The sequence below is a fragment of the Lonchura striata genome, chromosome 2 (assembly GCF_050655825.1).
Source record: "Lonchura striata isolate lonStrDom1 chromosome 2, ASM5065582v1, whole genome shotgun sequence".
NCBI lineage: Eukaryota > Metazoa > Chordata > Aves > Passeriformes > Estrildidae > Lonchura > Lonchura striata.
Genome location: NC_140704.1, coordinates 14,404,763 through 14,423,109, shown reverse-complemented (window position 1 = coordinate 14,423,109; position 18,347 = coordinate 14,404,763). Strand labels below are relative to the sequence as shown.

The window sequence follows — 18,347 nt, the reverse complement described above, 5'->3', positions numbered from 1 at the left end:
GGCTGAAGTGCACTTGAAAATCTGGAAGTCTGAGGGAGCACAGAGCTAAGTTATTTAAATGATCTGCCTCTCTTACAATTTGAAACAGCTCTTCAGTTTTGAAATGATTAGGGTCCCAAGCCTGTACCATTCCAACTGATTTGAAATTATTCTAGTAGAGGCTTTTTAATATACAGTAAGTACTTCATTGTGAATAAAGTCAAGCAATGGCCTTTTACAAGAGTTCTAGGTATTTGAAGCCAGGTTAAAATTTAACATTGGTGGTTTAGGAAGATTTGATTATTTGATGCCTGACTTATCAATTGCTACCAGTCACTGATAATGCAGGCTTCAGGCTTGTTCTTTCAGAAAACTTCAGGCCCCCAAATTTTGCTTGGTCCTGAATTCTGAGTTTCAATACACCTTCTTAACTCCAGGGCACTGACTATCCTGCAGCATCCATCTTACTGCCCAGGATTAAGTCCCAAACATACAATTGATAGAGAAATGTACTTTCATCTCTAGAACCTGGCAGAACTCTCTCACTGGGAGAGAGGGAGACTCTGAGAGTACTTCTGATTTATTGCCTATAAGTAAGGAAGGAAAGGCAACCTCATTAGTACTCCTGGCTCCAGTAACTGAGAAAGACATTACTGGAGGAAGGAGGGCTCTCTTTGTTAGGGAGCACATCTCTTCACATGGTGTGCTTTCTCTCCAGGTCAGCAAATCTTTATGTGCTCTTGAAAACTGGAACTATGTCAGCAGTAGTCCTCTCCTGGAGTGCCTGGAGTCTGACAGCTCGAGTGCTCAGCACAGCTTTAAACCCCTTGCAAAAGCAAGCTGTGACCCCAGATCTGCTGCGTGCCAGGGGCTGTTTGCTCACAAGCTGATAAAAGAAAGAAGAATAACATTTCTCCATTGGTGTTTTGTGAGAAAGAAGCAGTGCAAACAAGAAAGGTGAGATTAAACAACAGAGAAGCAGAAGGGTCTCTTGGAATTTTTAGTACTAACTCTGTGTCAGTGAAAAAGTCCAGGAGAGAGGTAGGGCTTAAGGCATTTAATTCCCATTGACAGTTCTTTGCTGTGGCCTCTGGAGGGGAGCTGCTCCTCTCCAGGTGCATGCAAACAGAATTGCAACTGTGCACCCCTCTGTGGTGCCTAAGTATGTTTGCAAATTAAGCTCTAAATGTTGCAATCTTATCTAAGTAAGGTGATAGAAATGAATTATGTAGAAGACTACCTCGAAAACTGCATGACACATTTTAATGGGCTGTTAAGCTCCCCCTCATTAATCACTTTGTGATGCATTTTGTTTTTGTTCCAATGGTTTTTGAAAGCTTGCTTTCTATAAAATGCAAGAAGTTGTCCATAAAACACAGATTCTAAATGTCACTGTGACTGTACAGAATTGAAATTCAACCTTATCAATTGCTAGAAACAGTTTGGAACACTTGGGAACCTGAAGGGACCAAAGTGTAGCTGTGATAAGACACAGGTCTTCTCTATTTTTCCCAGAGGAATCAGTGCAGAGAGTAATAGCTCTGGAACAGCTGTGTCACCAGACAGGAAGTCTTGCATCTTGAAGGCTTATGCCTAGAGAGTGCACCTCTCTGTATAAGTTCTAGTCCACACAGTATGTCCTTTCCAAAGAAGTCTCGAAGTGTTACCAAGAGGTAACCCATTTTCCTCAGATGCAGGCTACTCCAGCTATGATTTAATATAAGTCTTTAATAACTAGCTTTTTGCTTTTTCCTTCTTGTCCTTTTTATTTCAAGAACTTGTGTTTCATGTTAGAGTGACAGTGAAGAGATGTGGTGTTGAAATACAGTACTTTTGAAGATGAACATCAAATGCATTTCCCTGCAATTATTTGACATTTAACGTTCTGCACATATGATAAACAAACATCTGGTATTTATTTTAGAAAATGCAAGCGATTTTGTAAGTTATTGCAAGCCTTATGGCTGTGATCTGAGATAGGCAGCTGTCTCCAAACCTGAAATCTTCACATTTCATTTCCATGACCAGACTTTCAGCTTTGACTAACAGCAGCATGTTTCAAATTCTCTTTTTTTTTTTTTTTTTAGTTTTCACTTTCATTCAGATTAAGAAGTATATCTCTCTTGGAAAATGATGAATAAGGGCCTTATCCAAAAACGCATCCTTTGATAGTTGCCTGTGCTGCAATGTGAACATTTTTTGGAAGTGCAAGTCTGGGAGCAGACTTGCCTATAGGAAGTACTACCAACTTAAAAAAATTAGGAGCATCTTGAGTGGTTTTTTTCCCAGGAGAGAAGTGTTCATGTTTTTTTTTTTTTTTCAAAAAAGCCTTACTTGTTCCTATTTCTAAAATCACTTTATTTCCTACAGAAGCATATTACAAGGCACTAGCTGTTTCTACATATTAATTACTTCCTCTCTATTTAGTCTACAATATCTCCTAGCATCCAGGAGAAATATTCTTCAGAATGAAAATTTGCCTTCTTAAATAAAATGCAGTCATTGAGGGAGCTGTAGCAAGGGAGTAGTTTTGCCAGCTTTTAACACTCCTACTGTAGGTCTGTTTAACAGCCTGAGAAAATAAAGTACTGAGTGCTGGAGTTTGATTAACAACAGGAAGCTTTTTGTTGTGGGCATCTCTTGTGGCTTGAAAAGCTGTACAATCCATCACTTGACACAACATACCAAAGCAAATATTTTTAGAGAACCGTGTCATTTCCCTAGATAGCATACAGTGCTTTGAGTAAGATTAACTGTTGTGATGCTTCACTGTTCTGTCAAATATTTAATTAAGCAAGAGTTGATCTACTTTCTTAACACTGCTGTTGATTTGGCCAATCATGCTTTCGCATGAGTATATACAACTATGACTTAATTCCTTAATTTCTTAGATTGTAATGCTAAATAAAAATGGGACAGGCTCCAGTAGAAATTCTGAAAATAGTCTAATTAGTTTGGTTGGAAAATTACTTCCAAAAGTCTTAATTCTTGACATGAGTAGTCATTACAAGAGCACAACTCCTTGATTAATGACAGGTTGTAAATATTCATCCTGGATTTAAGTGAAAATAGTTAAGCTTGTAAACTACCTCAAATCTTTGTGTAAAACTCTCAGTGATACTTGCTGCAGCTCCACAAAGAAGGTGGGGAGAAAATATTGCTCATATTAAGATCTCTCCTGAAGAGACTGAAGTCTTTCTCATTGACCTTGACAGCAACATCCTGAAAGCCCCAAAAGGGAAAGCAGCTAATCACACGCTCAACTTGTAGTCTGTGCCTAACAACTGTCCCCAGTCAGCATGTTTTACCAAACTGATGCTTATGTGACTTGGCAAAATGGGGAAGCGTAGAAGAAGAGATGAGAAAACATTCAAGCCAAAGACATATGAATTCTTGGCAGCAAAAGGGAAATGAACCTTTCTTTAGCAGTTGAAATACATATTTCTCACAATTTTCAAGTCTTCTGCTCAAATCCCTTTCTGCAGAAGGAAAAAATGTAAGTGTAAAGATTCCCCCACCTGAAAACAAAGAATAGAGTCAAAAGATGCTATCAAGTTGAGCTACTGATGCTGTGGTCACAGAATTGAGTATAGTGACTTTTCTCAGAAGCAGATCAGCCAGTTTCTATAGGAAAAAAATTAGGATAATGGTGAAAAACTATGACTGATAAACATTAGAGAACCTCAGTCATCATTATGAGGCTGGTTCAAGAAGGAAAAGATGAAGAAAGCATAAGAAAAATGAAATCCAGAAACATAAAGGAAAAAAGAAAATACAAGAAAAGAATAAAAGAAAAAGCTTCTGTGTTTCTGACAGAGAAAAGATAATGCTTGTGTGGGCTGTGTTGCATCTGGATTCATGGCACATTCTCCCACTCTTATGTTAATTTTTTTTTTTGCATAAATCAGAAGCAACTAATTAAAAAAGAAATATTTAATTCTGACATGTTCTTTGAACTGGTGTTCCATCTGGTTCTGTTTGAATAGTAAAATCTGCTGTAGTCATAAAAATTGGCAAGCAGCACTCTGGTAAAGAGAAACAAAAGAGACTCAGTACAGCAGGTTAATACACTAGCATTTTAACTGGAGACATTTCCAGAATTCAGCAAACCAAATCGCTCCAGTATGGAAACTATAAAGATCAAATGGGAAAGAGAAATGCAGCGAGGGGGCTGGGAGCGGTGCTGCCAGCGGGGCTGGAGCCCTGTGTGACAGCGGGGCCAGGGCCCCGTGTGACAGTGGCACTGGAACCCTGTGTGACAGCGGGGCCAGGGCCCCGTGTGACAGTGGCACTGGAGCCCTGTGTGACAGCGGGGCCAGGGCCCCGTGTGACAGTGGCACTGGAGCCCCGTGTGACAGTGGCACTGGAGCCCTGTGTGACAGTGGCACTGGAGCCCTGTGTGACAGCGGGGCCAGGGCCCCGTGTGACAGTGGCACTGGAACCCTGTGTGACAGCGGGGCCAGGGCCCCGTGTGACAGTGGCACTGGAGCCCCGTGTGACAGTGGCACTGGAGCCCTGTGTGACAGTGGCACCAAGGCCCTGTGTGACAGTGGCACTGGAGGCCTGTGTGACAGTGGAACTGGGACCCTGTGTGACAGTGGCACTGGAGACCTGTGTGACAGTGGCACTGGAGCCCTGTGTGACAGTGGCACTGGGGCCCCGTGTGACAGTGGCACTGGAGCCCTGTATGACAGTGGAACTGGGACCCTGTGTGACAGTGGCACTGGAGCTCTCTGTGTGACAGTGGCACTGGGGCCCCGTGTGACAGTGGCACTGGAGCCCTGTGTGACAGTGGCACTGGAGCCCTGTGTGACAGCGGGGCCAGGGCCCCGTGTGACAGTGGCACTGGAGCCCCGTGTGACAGTGGCACTGGAGCCCTGTGTGACAGTGGAACTGGGACCCTGTGTGACAGTGGCACTGGAGCCCTGTATGACAGTGGCACTGGAGCCCCGTGTGACAGTGGCACTGGGACCCTGTGTGACAGTGGCACTGGAGCTCTGTGTGACAGTGGCACTGGGGCCCCGTGTGACAGTGGCACTGGAGCCCTGTGTGACAGTGGAACTGGGACCCTGTGTGACAGTGGCACTGGAGCCCCGTGTGACAGCGGGGCCGGAGCCCCATGTGACAGTGGCACTGGAGCTCTATGATGCAGTAGCACTGGGGCCCTGTATGACAGTGGCACTGGAGCCCTGTGTGACAGTGGCACCAAGGCCCTGTGTGACAGCGGCACCAAGGCCCTGTGTGACAGCAGGGCCAGGGCCCCGTGTGACAGTGGCACTGGAGCCCTGTGTGACAGTGGCACTGGGGCGCTGTGTGACAGTGGCACTGGAGCCCTGTGTGACAGTGGCACCAAGGCCCTGTGTGACAGTGGCACTGGAGCCCTGTGTGACAGCATCACTGGAGCCCTGTGTGACAGTGGCACTGGGGCCCTGTGTGACAGCATCACTGGAGCTCTCTGTGTGACAGTGGCACTGGAGCTCTGTGTCACAGCATCACTGGAGCTCTCTGTGTGACAGTGGCACTGGAGCCCTGTGTGACAGTGGCAATGGAGCCCTGTGTGACAGCATCACTGGAGCCCTGTGTGACAGTATCACTGGAGCTCTCTGTGTGACAGTAGCACTGGAGCCCTGTATGACAGTGGCACTGGAGCCCTGTGTGACAGTGGCACCAAGGCCCTGTGTGACAGTGGCAATGGAGGCCTGTGTGACAGTGGCACCAAGGCCCTGTGTGACAGTGGCAATGGAGCCCTGTGTGACAGTGGCACCAAGGCCCTGTGTGACAGTGGCAATGGAGCCCTGTGTGACAGTTGCACTGGAGCCCTGTGTGACAGCATCACTGGAGCCCTGTGTGACAGTGGCACCAAGGCCCTGTGTGACAGTGGCAATGGAGCCCTGTGTGACAGTGGAACTGGGACCCTGTGTGACAGTGGCAATGGAGCCCTGTGTGACAGCATCACTGGAGCCCTGTGTGACAGTGGCACTGGAGCCCTGTGTGACAGTGGCAATGGAGCCCTGTGTGACAGCGGGGCCAGGGCCCCGTGTGACAGTGGCACTGGAGTCCTGTGTGACAGTGGCACTGGAGCCCTGTGTGACAGTGGCACCAAGGCCCTGTGTGACAGTGGAACTGGGGCCCTGTGTGACAGTGGCATTGGAGCCCTGTGTGACAGCGGGGCCAGGGCCCCGTGTGACAGTGGCACTGGAGTCCTGTGTGACAGTGGCAATGGAGCCCTGTGTGACAGCATCACTGGAGCTCTCTGTGTGACAGTGGCACTGGAGCCCTGTGTGACAGCATCACTGGAGCCCTGTGTGACAGCGGGGTTGCAGTGCTCACCGGGCTGCGCCCAGCTCCGCTCCTGGGACAGTCGGGGTCACTGTGATTGTGAAACACGCCCAGGGCACACGCGGGGACTCGGAACCTTCTCCCTGCCACCCATTTGCAAGCTCAATGCCACACATTTATGTGGGGCTTTGATGCAACGGCACCGTTATTCAGAGGACTCAGAAAATACTTTTTTCCTAATTTATTTTTCTTACTTGAACACTATTTAAAACCTGAACAGCAAGATACAATAAACTCTGATAACAAAGGGAGGAAAATGTAATCGTATTGGGTTTTCTATAGACTCTGGGATCTAAGCAATCAGCACCTTATGCCATTCAAATCCTCTCTGTAGCAATGGAGAGAAAGGCTGATTAACTCCCAGTGCTTTAGAAAAAGATTGTTTTACATCTTGCAGGAACATATCTTGCTGTGAAATATTACTTCTTTAAAATGAAAACCTTTGCTTCAGCACTACATTAACTTGCAAATGGATAACCTAAGACATATACAATGACTTGGTCAAAAAAAGGAGGAATGTGAATGGCCCCTTTCTCCAGCTAAGATACTTAGGAACCCTTGCTGAGCAATAAATGAGTCAGGAACGTAATACTTTTAATTAACGTTTTCTGAATACTTATTTGTAATTTACATTTAATTTTAAACCTGAGCTTAATCCTCTGATCTGGAATGAAGACAACTATTTAGTGCAGTTTGAATGTGACCTTCCCTGGTTTGTGTTAGAAACTATAGAAAAGAGAAACTCTATAGCAATACTTGCAGAACCACTCTTTTCTGAGAGTAGGACATAATTGTAGGACTTTCTTTCCCCTAAGTGTACTGAGCAACTAATGCACAAATGAGAAACAAGTAATCCAAAGCTTCTCATTCAGCCTTCTTCACATGCGAATACCCAGACTTTAGGCGGAAAAAATTGAATTTTGCCTATTAAGTTCTTTTGGTTTTTTGTGCCAGCTGCTGTCCTGTCAAAATCAGGGGGTACAGACAGAAGGGCTTGATTTTTAATTGTGGTATTTTGAGTATAAGTACAATGTTACATGGGTAAACACACAGTAATAACTTCTCCTTCCTGTTTCACAGCATGCCTATGCTAATGGTAGGAAGATGCTAAGCAAGGGATGATATGCTGTGTAAAATTAAACCTCTCCTGTCTCAGACAACACACCTTGATGGCATAGATAGATCTGACTGTGCAATCACTGTGTTCAGCATCAGTTCCACTGAAATAACTGGAATTTACTACATTCAGATATTTTTCAGAGTTCAGGCTTTGGGTTTTCTATAAAAAACCACAGCAAAATGAGGACAAAGTGCCAGTGTCTGTGATATAATACTTTTTAAGCCTAATTTCACTGGAATAGGTGTACAACCTGTGTCACATGGAAATACATGTATTTTCTTTTGATCAGCTTTCTCATCTTGGAAAATCGGCACAGTCTCTTTAAATCAGTCATTCATCTGCAGGAGTCTGCATTCATTTATTCTCTGTTAAATGGAACTGTCAGTTTTGTTGCATCAAAATTCGATTTTCTATTTCATACACATTGTAGATGATGATTTTAATTTACTGCTGGGTCACCAAGCAAGTCACTGCTTTTTTAAAATACGAGTTTCTGCTACCTTCTAGAAAAGTGTCAGGTAGTTACAGTTAGACAGTGTGGTGAGGTGCTGTAAATGTATGGTGAAAAATGAGAGACAGACTGCACATGCAAAGATTATTTCACTTTTTCTGGTATGTTCCTCACAGCTCTAAGGAAATGAACACATGCAGATTAAATACTTCAGAAGCTGTGACTTGGAAAACCCACTGCTGAGAGTGGTGCTCTTGTCCTGTGCCAGAGAAGGAAGTGGGACAGCAGAAGGGATGCACAGGTCACTGACTACCAAGACAACTTCCCCCTAAGTGCTAAAGCAAACCTGGGAGACTGGCTGCCCCCAGCTTCATCCTTCCCTCAGCATGGCATGCTCAAAATTCAGGCAGGAAGATTTTATTTACAGGGTTTCTTTGGCCAGATAATGGTGCCTGGTTTTTGTATCCCCACTCTACCTATCTAAAAGTTACTCTATCTGCAGTTATGTAAAGAGAAAAGCTATTGATTTTTAAGTGCTGTGGCTTTTAAAAATAAACACAGGATGTATTTTCTTAGTTAAGCGTATCATGAAAGGGGGGAACCCTCCTATGGACAGCTAATTTTAAAGGCCTGGTAAGAACATTTAAAAATTATTCTGTGCTATGTTAACCTCTCAGTTCATTGCCTGAAGTTAATAGGATTTGCATTGGAAAAGAACCTGCTCCTGTGTTTGTAATTGCTGAAAGACACTTTAGTATTTAATACAATAATCTGGAAACTAGTTAAAATATACCCTGGTCTGATGTGTGATGGGACAGATTGATCCTTTCATCATCTTCAAGAGGATCAACACCAGAAATTAGTTTAGCCTGAAGTGTTCAACACAGAATGCTGCAATGAAGAGAAAGATCAGACTACACAGGTACAGCTGGTTGGTGAAGTTATGTGTAAACAGTACTTCCCTGGTGAGAAGCCAGTTGTGCCTGAAAACAAAGGAACCGAATCTCAGCTTAGTGTTTGGTAAACTGTATTTTCTCTGCTAGCAGCTTTTGTTTACCAGTCAGCTTTGGAGGTTATTCTGATACCTTTTAAAAGACTTTTTTTGAAACCTTAAATGAAAACATTAGAGGCAAAGACAAAATGAAATTAAGTGTTTCCTTTTTGAAAGACACTTTTTTTTCTTTTTACTGTGGGGGCAAAAAGACAAATTGCTTTCTGAAGGGCAGGTATTTACCACTTGGGAGAAATCTCATTTATCCTTCCACTCTACCTATTTTGCTACTGCTGTGAAAATGTCACCTAATAGGCAGAACAGAATTGAACTGGGACAGAAATGCAGGATGACACAAGGACAGGAGAGGTAACTAATAGCTCAGCAACAGAAAATGTGGAGCCTGGATGCTGGGATGGGGAAAGGCCCATAGGACTCATCAACTCTACAGCTTCATACTACTGTGCAGGTGTGGAAAGAGTGAATAAAAATGCATAATCGTCTCTGCAAAGCACTCAGCAGCACACCTCTCATCTCCAGCCCAGGGTTGGCCCCACGAGAACAGAGACCTTTAGCTCAGTAATAACTCTGCTTATTATAACACACCTCAGCTGTGTGTTCCTACCCAAGGCTCCGTCTCTAGCCACTGCCCTTAGTCACTTAACTTCTAGCCTTGAGCTTTACCTCACCCTAGTCTGACACCTGCCTAGTCTCATAGATTAATTTATTTCTGCCAGACTCAGAAAAATCTCCTTCTGAGATTTCTTCCTTCACATCTGCACAAGGTCTTGGCTGTGATGTTGCTTAAGATATGTTGTTTGGTACTGAGTGGGCAAAGCTGCCTCAGCCCCCACAGGGTCTGCAAATTGTCTGAGAGAGAGCTCCTCTACCCAGCAGAATGGCACAAACAACTCATTTCTTGGCATGATGGCAGCTTCAAACCCAGCAAACTATAACAAATATTTTGATTCAAGCCAAACATCTGAACCTGGTGAATGGGAAAAATAAAAACAAAAACAAAAGGGAGCGAGAAGAACCACTTTGTACAGAGCAAGTGGATTTAATTTCTGTGAAATAAAGAACAACAAGATGTGATGTAAAAAAAGCCAAAATTAAAATGAAACAAGCCAGCGGTTGTTAGTTGAAAGCTAGTTTTAGTTTAGATTTAAAGATTTTAATTTCTTTGCCTCCTGGAAAGAACTAGTGGAAGTGAGATAAATTTACAAAATTATTTTAGTAGTTGCAGAATCAGTGCTTTTGGTGGACACATTTTTAATTCGCTATCTCAGCTCTAAAGGGCCATCTGTCTCACAGCCATTGAGGGGATGCAGGGCTGGACTGGGAAGTAGATGCATAAGTAATTACAGAGCTACATACAAACTACTCAGATCTCTGCACAGTGGATCCCCTGAAAAAACAGAAACTATTATCATGATTAGGCTGGCAGTGGAGGCTCGGGGGGGCTCTGCTTCTGCTGCTCCTCCATATGCTGTGCTCAGGATTGCTTGAAGCCACACAGGACTCCCCTCTGTATTAGGCCTGATGCTGAAATATTTCAGAGGGAGGTAAAGAGGATTTTCTTCTAAACTGCATTTTGCACCTGCACTTCCAGAGCAATAAGGCTGCCAATGGTTTTGCACAGTTCTCTGAGCATCTCTTCAGCCTCCCCAGAGTGATAAATCTATGGCTGGGAACTTTCTGGTACTAAAATAGCTCTTAAAGCACTTTGAATAATCAAAAAACCTTCATACTTTGTAGGGCCCTTTTATTTCTCCCTTTCCCTCGAGTTTAATTTCAGTACTTGCCTTTGTGAAACTCTACCATTTATTCCCATGTCACAGTAAATAAAGGTATGAATGTATCCTGCTGGGTCAATTAACCCTGGTTCTGTGCTGTGTCACAGTCTGTGCTGGCTGTGATTTCCAGAAAGGAATATTCTTTTGTCATTCTTTGCCCATGTGTAAAGCATGTTAAGACCGCTAAGATAACTGTAACACTTTCCTACACAAAGCTAACTCTGCTTTTTGTGATTTCTGGAGTGCAGTTATGAACTGTAGAATGACATGAACAAAATTCATGACTTGTAATCTAAAGTGGTAGAGAAGACAAAGAACTGACAGTTTTTGTGCTTTAATGTCAGTGTGTTCCCTAATGATGGGCAAACCCCACCACAAAGCCTTGAACTCCAGCTCTCAGGCTGTCCTTCAAAGGCCAGGAAAACTGGGAGGCTGAGATTTCCCAGTTTCCATGCTATTCTATACAGTAATCTGCACTTCACTTCTGTACCAAACTCCAAAAAAACCAGAAATAATAACAGGCACTGTTGACAAGAACATCCATAACCTTTTATGTGAAGTATTTAGATAAGCTTGCTGGGTAAAGTCAGCTAGACATCTGCCTTACCTAAGAATAAACCTGTTAATGAAATGAATGTGCTGTGCAGCAGCAAATATAAATACTGACTATGTTTTTAAGTGAATACCTGATAAGGAAATCAGCTATGACACAGATGAAAGGTCAAGACACCAAATGATGAACTGCAATTATTTTCAGAAGTGATATGGAAATAAATCAGTATTACTCTATACACCAGTTCACACCAATGACATGTGCTCCTGGGTTACGCTTACAAAGGAGCAAATAATGAAGAATGTAGGATAAAAACTAAAGGAATGAAGACAAATGTGGAGGGCAAATTCCATCTCAGAGTTCCCTCTCAATTCTGATGAAGTAGTGTATGCAGAGAAATGCTTTGAATCAATGGGAGCATATTTTCCTTGCACAGCAGAGTTAGTTTTAAATAAACAACTGATATTTCAATCAGTGAAGGAAAGGGGGATCTCCCAGGTTGTTATTTGAGGAGACCTATTGTTACCTCTCTGGCCTTTCTCCAGACTCCTGAATGATGAAAGATGCAGAGGGAGAATTTTGCAGATCAGCTGACACTCCTAGGGCTGACTGCTCTAGGGGTCTCGAATTACTGCAGGGGTTGTAGGTGTCAAAGGGATGGGTGGGCAGTGAGATGGGGACTGGCAGGCAGAGGCCAGAGGGAACCTGGTTCTCCCTGTGCCAACCCGAGTCTGGAGGTTCACACCTCGTGTCAGGTCTGTGTCCTGCTGAAAAACCCAGCAGTATGAATTTGGGCTGGATTGGCTGGATTTATGTCATATTAGCCAGAATACACAATAAAGAGTTCATCTTAATGTATGGCCACATGACAGCTGCAGAAAGTCAGATAATGCTCAATCCAGAGCATAATGTCTACTTATGTTAACCCGCTGTTAATGTTTTTGAACAAATTTGACCTGGCAGAGTGTGTTTATACCAGACTAGTGCTTTTTAGTTCATGGTTGCAAAGTTTTGATCTGATATTAGGATTCTTAAAGCTGGATTTACGGTTTTATCCTACCCCAGACATAATGTGAACTGAACATCTAATGTTATTAACAAACACATTTTGGTCTCCGGGCAAGCTGGAGCCACCAAAATGGTGCCACCCAGAAACTGTCATCCAGCTTGGTGGGAGTGCACAGATTTGTGTTATATGAATTAGAAGAAACATTTTGATAGAAAACATACAGATCCTGCAGTAAAAGTGCCCAGAAGGTGTTGCTCGTTGTGGGTTAGAAAACCCACCCCATGATGAGGATTGATGGCAGCTGAGGTTCCCAGTGACCCTGGTAATAGGCAATCAGTCTCCCCCCAAAACCACACACGTGGGTTTCAAGTGTCCCTGTGGGAGCTCCTCTGGAGCCCCCCCTGCTCCTGCCCTGGGGCTGCTGGCCATAACCCATCGGGGCATCCCTGAGCCAGAAGGTCTTGCCATGCACAATGGCCGGTGGCTCTTTCTCAAAGGACTGAGAAATAAGATGCCAGAAGACCCCTAAGTATAAAGATTTTGCATGTTATTTTTTCAGATAAGTGTAAATGTAACTGCTTTCTTAAATGTGAACATTAAATCTACTCTGTAAAAACACAATTACTGCTGCCATGGCAGGCATCAGTTGTCCCTTTTGAAGGAATGCCTTGAAAATGCAATCATAAAATCCTTGTGCATTATGGATTTCATTAACATTGTACTCCCCTAGGATTCCCAATTGCACAATAACAGGAGTTCTTTAAATTTTAAATACCACAGACAGGAACAATTTCACTAAAACCAGATGTGAAACCCTTGCATGGGCCTTCTTACTGGTTCTAAGTACTGAAACTGGCTGGTAATTGATACCTATTAACATGTTTGTTGTTCAGATTACAGAAATGGAAACACTATACTATTTTTCCTGTGAAAGGGTCCGTTAATGAGGGACAATGACTTACATTGCAATGGCAGTTCCCTGCTCTTGATTAAATTAAAGGTCTGGTTTTATTTCTTATTTTAAATTATGCTGTTTCAAACTGAAGGGCAGTCAAGTGTGTGAAACATAAGTGCAATAAACAAGTAGGCTGAGCTTAAGGTTGAGATGCTAATAACATCCCATATAACAATAAACTACCTTCACACATATTTTTGGCAGTCCTTGTTCCCTCATGCATATCTTTATTCCATTCATATTGGAAAATTCACAGACTTATTAATGTGTTTTTAAAGAAGAAATTCAATCTACAGCAACTCTGTTTCTGATTAAGCAATCACTCCAAAGCTCATGCTAGTTGAAGAATTTTCAAAGTGTGTTTGAGGGTAAAAATAAAATGGAGAAAGTACTGTGCAGACTTACAGTGTGACTGTACTATAGTTATTTTGAATCTAAGCTTTGAAATTAATTTTCAAACAACTAAGGAAAAGAAGGGAAAAGCAACTTTCACTTAACAGAGCCCTGTAAGCAGGTGGAACTCAGATGGACTCAGGGGTTCATACCAGTCAGCCACAAAGGAGCAATCTAATTTTTCCACAAATGAATAGGAATCAGGTCCACAGATGGAACTCATGCAAATCCATTACTAATAATTAGCCAACACTATTTTCCTAACTTTTTTTCATCAAAATGAGAAAGACTTCAACAGCTCAAAGGAGACAATAATATCTCATGCCCTCTAGATGTCCTCTATAGATACCAATCTCCTTTGGCTGATACTCAATTGTTTCTTTTGTCTTAACAAAAACACTAACCTTGAAGGGACAGGCAAAAGGAAGAGAAAGGAGAACTATAATATTTCCCTGTACAAAAAAAAACCAACACTGAGAAAATTAATCTTTGGAGCTGAGTTTTCAAGCTGTTCTGTCCATGTATGACTATATACACTTATATATATGCCCTAATTGCACGTGCACATTAGCAGCTCAAAGACAGATAACACTATTTAACCAGCTGTAGTGTTTGTGTAGGTATGGAAACATGCAATTATGAAAAAATTAATGATTAACTGATATACACTAAACTTAGTCTCTCAGACAAGGGCATATAGGCAGAAATTTTCACTTTGAAAGTTCTAAGTTCAGCATTGCTGTATCCTTCAGCTTTGTTTTTTGCTGTTGAATATCTTCTAGAGTTCTGCACTGTGCAGCAAAAATCCATTTATGCTACACTGCACAAAAGCAAATACTTCATATAAATGACTAGTTTACAATAGCATGCACAACAGAGCAGAACAAAGTGACCTCAGTCCTTCACATACAAGTGCCTTCCTCCTTTTTATAAAATATTAATTTTTTCTATGGGTAATTTCAGAGTACTTTATCAGTTATGTGTCCTTGGTTATTTGTCTGTAAGCTCTTATGGAGATGAACATCTGTTCCCAGGGATATTTGTACAGAGGAAACATGGGACTTCAATATTTTATCCAGACACAAATTCACAACATGCAGTTACTGCCAGTGGCATCAAGACTTTGTAGAAGATGGAGGTTCATATGCACAAGGACCCTCTTATTGAGATTTCTGGGGTTCTGAAGCCCTTAGCACTCATCACAAGATTGTCAATTAACAGGAAAGCATTTAGAACACAGTGGGAAGTTTAAATTATTAAAGTCAGCGTAGAACTAAACCACAATCAAATAAGATAATCAGAGCCAAATAAGAATTATCAGAGCCAAAGATGAGTTAAGGTGCTGTACCTTGTGGAAGGGGGTGATATACTCAATCTCTGAACTAGCTCCGTTCCTCCTGCTGCACAGGCTGTTTTCTGCAGCATGTGTAAAGCATCTCTACTCAACACAGTGAATCCTCAAGCAAGAACTTGTAGGCTCACTCCTGCCAACAGGACACAGCTACAGCCCAATTGCTCTGTGATGAAATCTGCCTTGGGGATGCTGGTCCTTCCACACTGGCCCCAGGCAGCGAATGAGGTGTCTAAGGGACTGCTCAGGGAAATGGTTTGTGCTGTTTTTTCCAGACCAAGAGCTGGGTGAAGAAAATTAGAGCTGTGGCATGAGCAGCACAGCATGCAAATAACCAACTTCTGGGCGGATGTAGTAGCTGAAGGCAGCAAAAAGCTGCTAAAAATTATGCTCAGTGTTTTTTTCAGCCCCTGAGCACCCTGGTTTATGGCAGGAGGAAAGGGAGTCTGAGAAATACATGTCCAGGAGGCCTGAAGTACCCTGGGCTGTTTTAAACATAAAACCTGGAGTAGTTGGAATTCTGTTATGGGTCTGTTATTAAAGAAGTTTATGGCAAAAGAAATCCTTTGAAACTTTTTCTTAGAAAGATCTAGTTCTAAGTGAAAGGATTAAGATATATATATATATATGTAATATATAGGTACATAGTTATCATAACTTAATAAAGTTAATAAGCACACAGAACACATGAATGAGATTTGACTAACTCTCTTGTTTTGATTATCTGGTCATAAATGTGCAAGTGACAGCAGAAAAGAAGGAAACAAAGGAAAAGTGGTGGCCCTGTGACCAGATGAAACACATGGAATTTGATTCTGATGCATTCCATCCTTTTCCCATGCGCATTCCATGGATTGCAAGTGGCAATGATTAATAACAAGCCTTGCACTTAGATAAGGTTGAGGAGATTTTAGTGTTTATTCCTAAGTAATGAAAAAGGATCAACAGGTTTTTTTTTTTTTATTTTGCCACTCTGGAGTCTGATTGGGTCCATTGTACTCAATTGCCAAGAGCTCAGGATGCATAGGGGCCCCCATGCAGGACACCTGAGAGTCCCGTTGTGTGTCAGGGATCAGAAATGAAAGATTTCCCCCTCTTTCTTCCCTTTACTAACTACTACTCAACATGTTTTTGAGCTTTCTTGCAGACATCAAACCTCACAGGAAACATCAGTGTGAACAGTTGCATGAAAGGCTAATAAGGCATTGGTTTTATATGTCAGTTAGTAATTTCCTATAGAAAATAACAGAAGTAGGAGGAATGTTTCAAATCTACGAACAAGTTTTCAATATTAATAATTTAGATATAATATGCTTAAGCATTTCTCTTAGCTTTTGCCAACAGAAATAGATTCTAGGTTTCAGGTAAGTAGTGTAGAGTCAACTTAAAATTGAGGATAATCAGTGGTTTTTCCTATGATGATATTAATACTTGTCTGCTAGTAAAGTTTTTTTGTACACAGTAATTGATATGAATAATCTGAACCTGTTAAGGGTTATGTGCCATTCAGCTTGGACCCGATAATATATAACAAACAAGTACAAAGAGACTGTCTGAACTCAAGGAGCCTCTTCATGGTAACAAATATTTGCAGGATTTCTCCTGTGCTAACAGAGCAAAGCCAAGGCAGCCCATCTTGGTAATGAATGTTGTGTTTAAGGATGTGGAAGAATAGCCACCAGACAGAGACCATTGAACTCATTCTGTGAGTAACACATTCTAGCAGGGACATAGGTCTTCTGAGGTGAAATTTGAGTGCATGAAAACACCACATTGTATTAATGCTTAACTGTAATCAGCTAGAGACATAGCACATGCTCAGTTTACTGGGACATTCCACTTTAAGTGCATGTTAAACTAATATTGACTTTTCCACTAAACCAAAATCTCTGTTATTTGTGCCCAGAAGACTGCAAAAACAATAGATGTGGGAAGCAGAAGAATTAATCTTCCTGACCTTTTCTTTTTCTATGCCTTTGGGAGAGAGTATTTTTTTTTTTTTCTGTCTAATGGGGAATATGAGCTATTCACTTGCAATGATTCTTAAATTATGTAGAAGTACTTTACTGTGTTATTTTCTTTCTTTCTTTTGCATTCTTCACATTCAATAAACTCCACAGAGTATTATTAATAACATCTTTAAAATGTTATCTTCTTACCTGTATCCATTCTCTGATTGAATCTTCCCCTGGGGTCCATCCATTCTCAGGGTAATTTAGCCGGGACCTTTCTGAAGACCACATAGCGCTGTACTGGGAGGAGACAGTGATTTGATCAGAGTGAATTTCTCCTGACTCCATGCCTAGTGGTTCCATGCACTGGAAATCTGAAGAAAAATAAATTACCATCATTATTATGGTCAGCTTTTTGATTTAGACTTTGAATAATAAGAACATTTACCTGCTTTGAATATGAATATCTAAAGAATTTATTTTTATGTGACTTTGAATACTTTAGCAACTTTAAGTGAGGCAGTGTTGGGCTTATGGTGTCATTATTAATACTGCCATTTGAGTTGCCATGGCAATTCCTGCAGCAATAATGCTATACAAATATTTTAGCCCAGTATTGTGGCCATTTCAATATAGGACAATAGAAGTGTCTATCCTAGGCTAGCACACACATTCCTATGGATTCATAATATAGAACAATGTATGTCCACCTCAAAATTATGCAGAAACCTAGAAAAGACAAATTAGATGACTTTATGAAATAATTTTATTTTAAAACTATTTACTTTAGTACAAAAAATATAAAATGCTTTAAAAATATTAAAATTTTATCCATTCTCTTTGGATTCTGGACACTAGAATTAAGTAAATCAACAAAATTTTAATTTGGGCCACAAAATTATTGACCTAGGGAAATTACCAGCTCTTCTGTAATGTGGTGTATTACAAATGAGTTGATCATCGCCATTCAATCTCTTTTTGTTTACACAAAAATGATCTAGCTAATTTAGAATCAATTGACTTCCTAATCATTATAGTGAGTTCAAAGGCTGATAGGGCAGAGTGACTCAATTCTTCTCTCAGTCTTTAAAAATAAAGGCTCCAGCCCCTACTAAGGCAAGAGAAGGCACTAGCTTCAGACAGATCTTCACACCCAGGTGCTCCTGGGTCTTCATGTCAGTGCAACGGCAGGAGAAAAAAAATCCATGTGCCTATGCTTCTGTTCAATGACTTACACTATAAAAATAGAATTAAATACTTTATTAGAATTTAAGCTAAAATAACTTTGAAATAGATTTGTATATATGTTGGATATATGCTCCTTTTTATTGCACCTTCCCTGGAGCTGATGTTTCTCTAATAGGGGAGGGTGCTGAGCTGAAATTTTCAACAACCATGAGTTGGAAAGATGAGCTTTAAATAAACAAAGTTTTGGTGGAAAAAAAAGCTTAAATCTTT

General features: G+C 41.6%; 1 protein-coding gene across 4 annotated transcripts in view; it reads right to left on the bottom strand.

Annotated features, from left to right (window-relative positions):
• NRP1 (neuropilin 1) overlaps nt 1-18,347 on the bottom strand; it is a 115,132-nt gene that overhangs the window by 35,757 nt on the left and 61,028 nt on the right. For all 4 annotated transcript variants that reach the window (XM_021542956.2, XM_021542957.2, XM_021542958.2 and 1 more), the window contains exon 7: nt 17,097-17,263. In XM_021542956.2, coding sequence (XP_021398631.1) covers nt 17,097-17,263 — 167 coding nt within the window. The remainder of the gene's footprint in view (nt 1-17,096; nt 17,264-18,347) is intronic.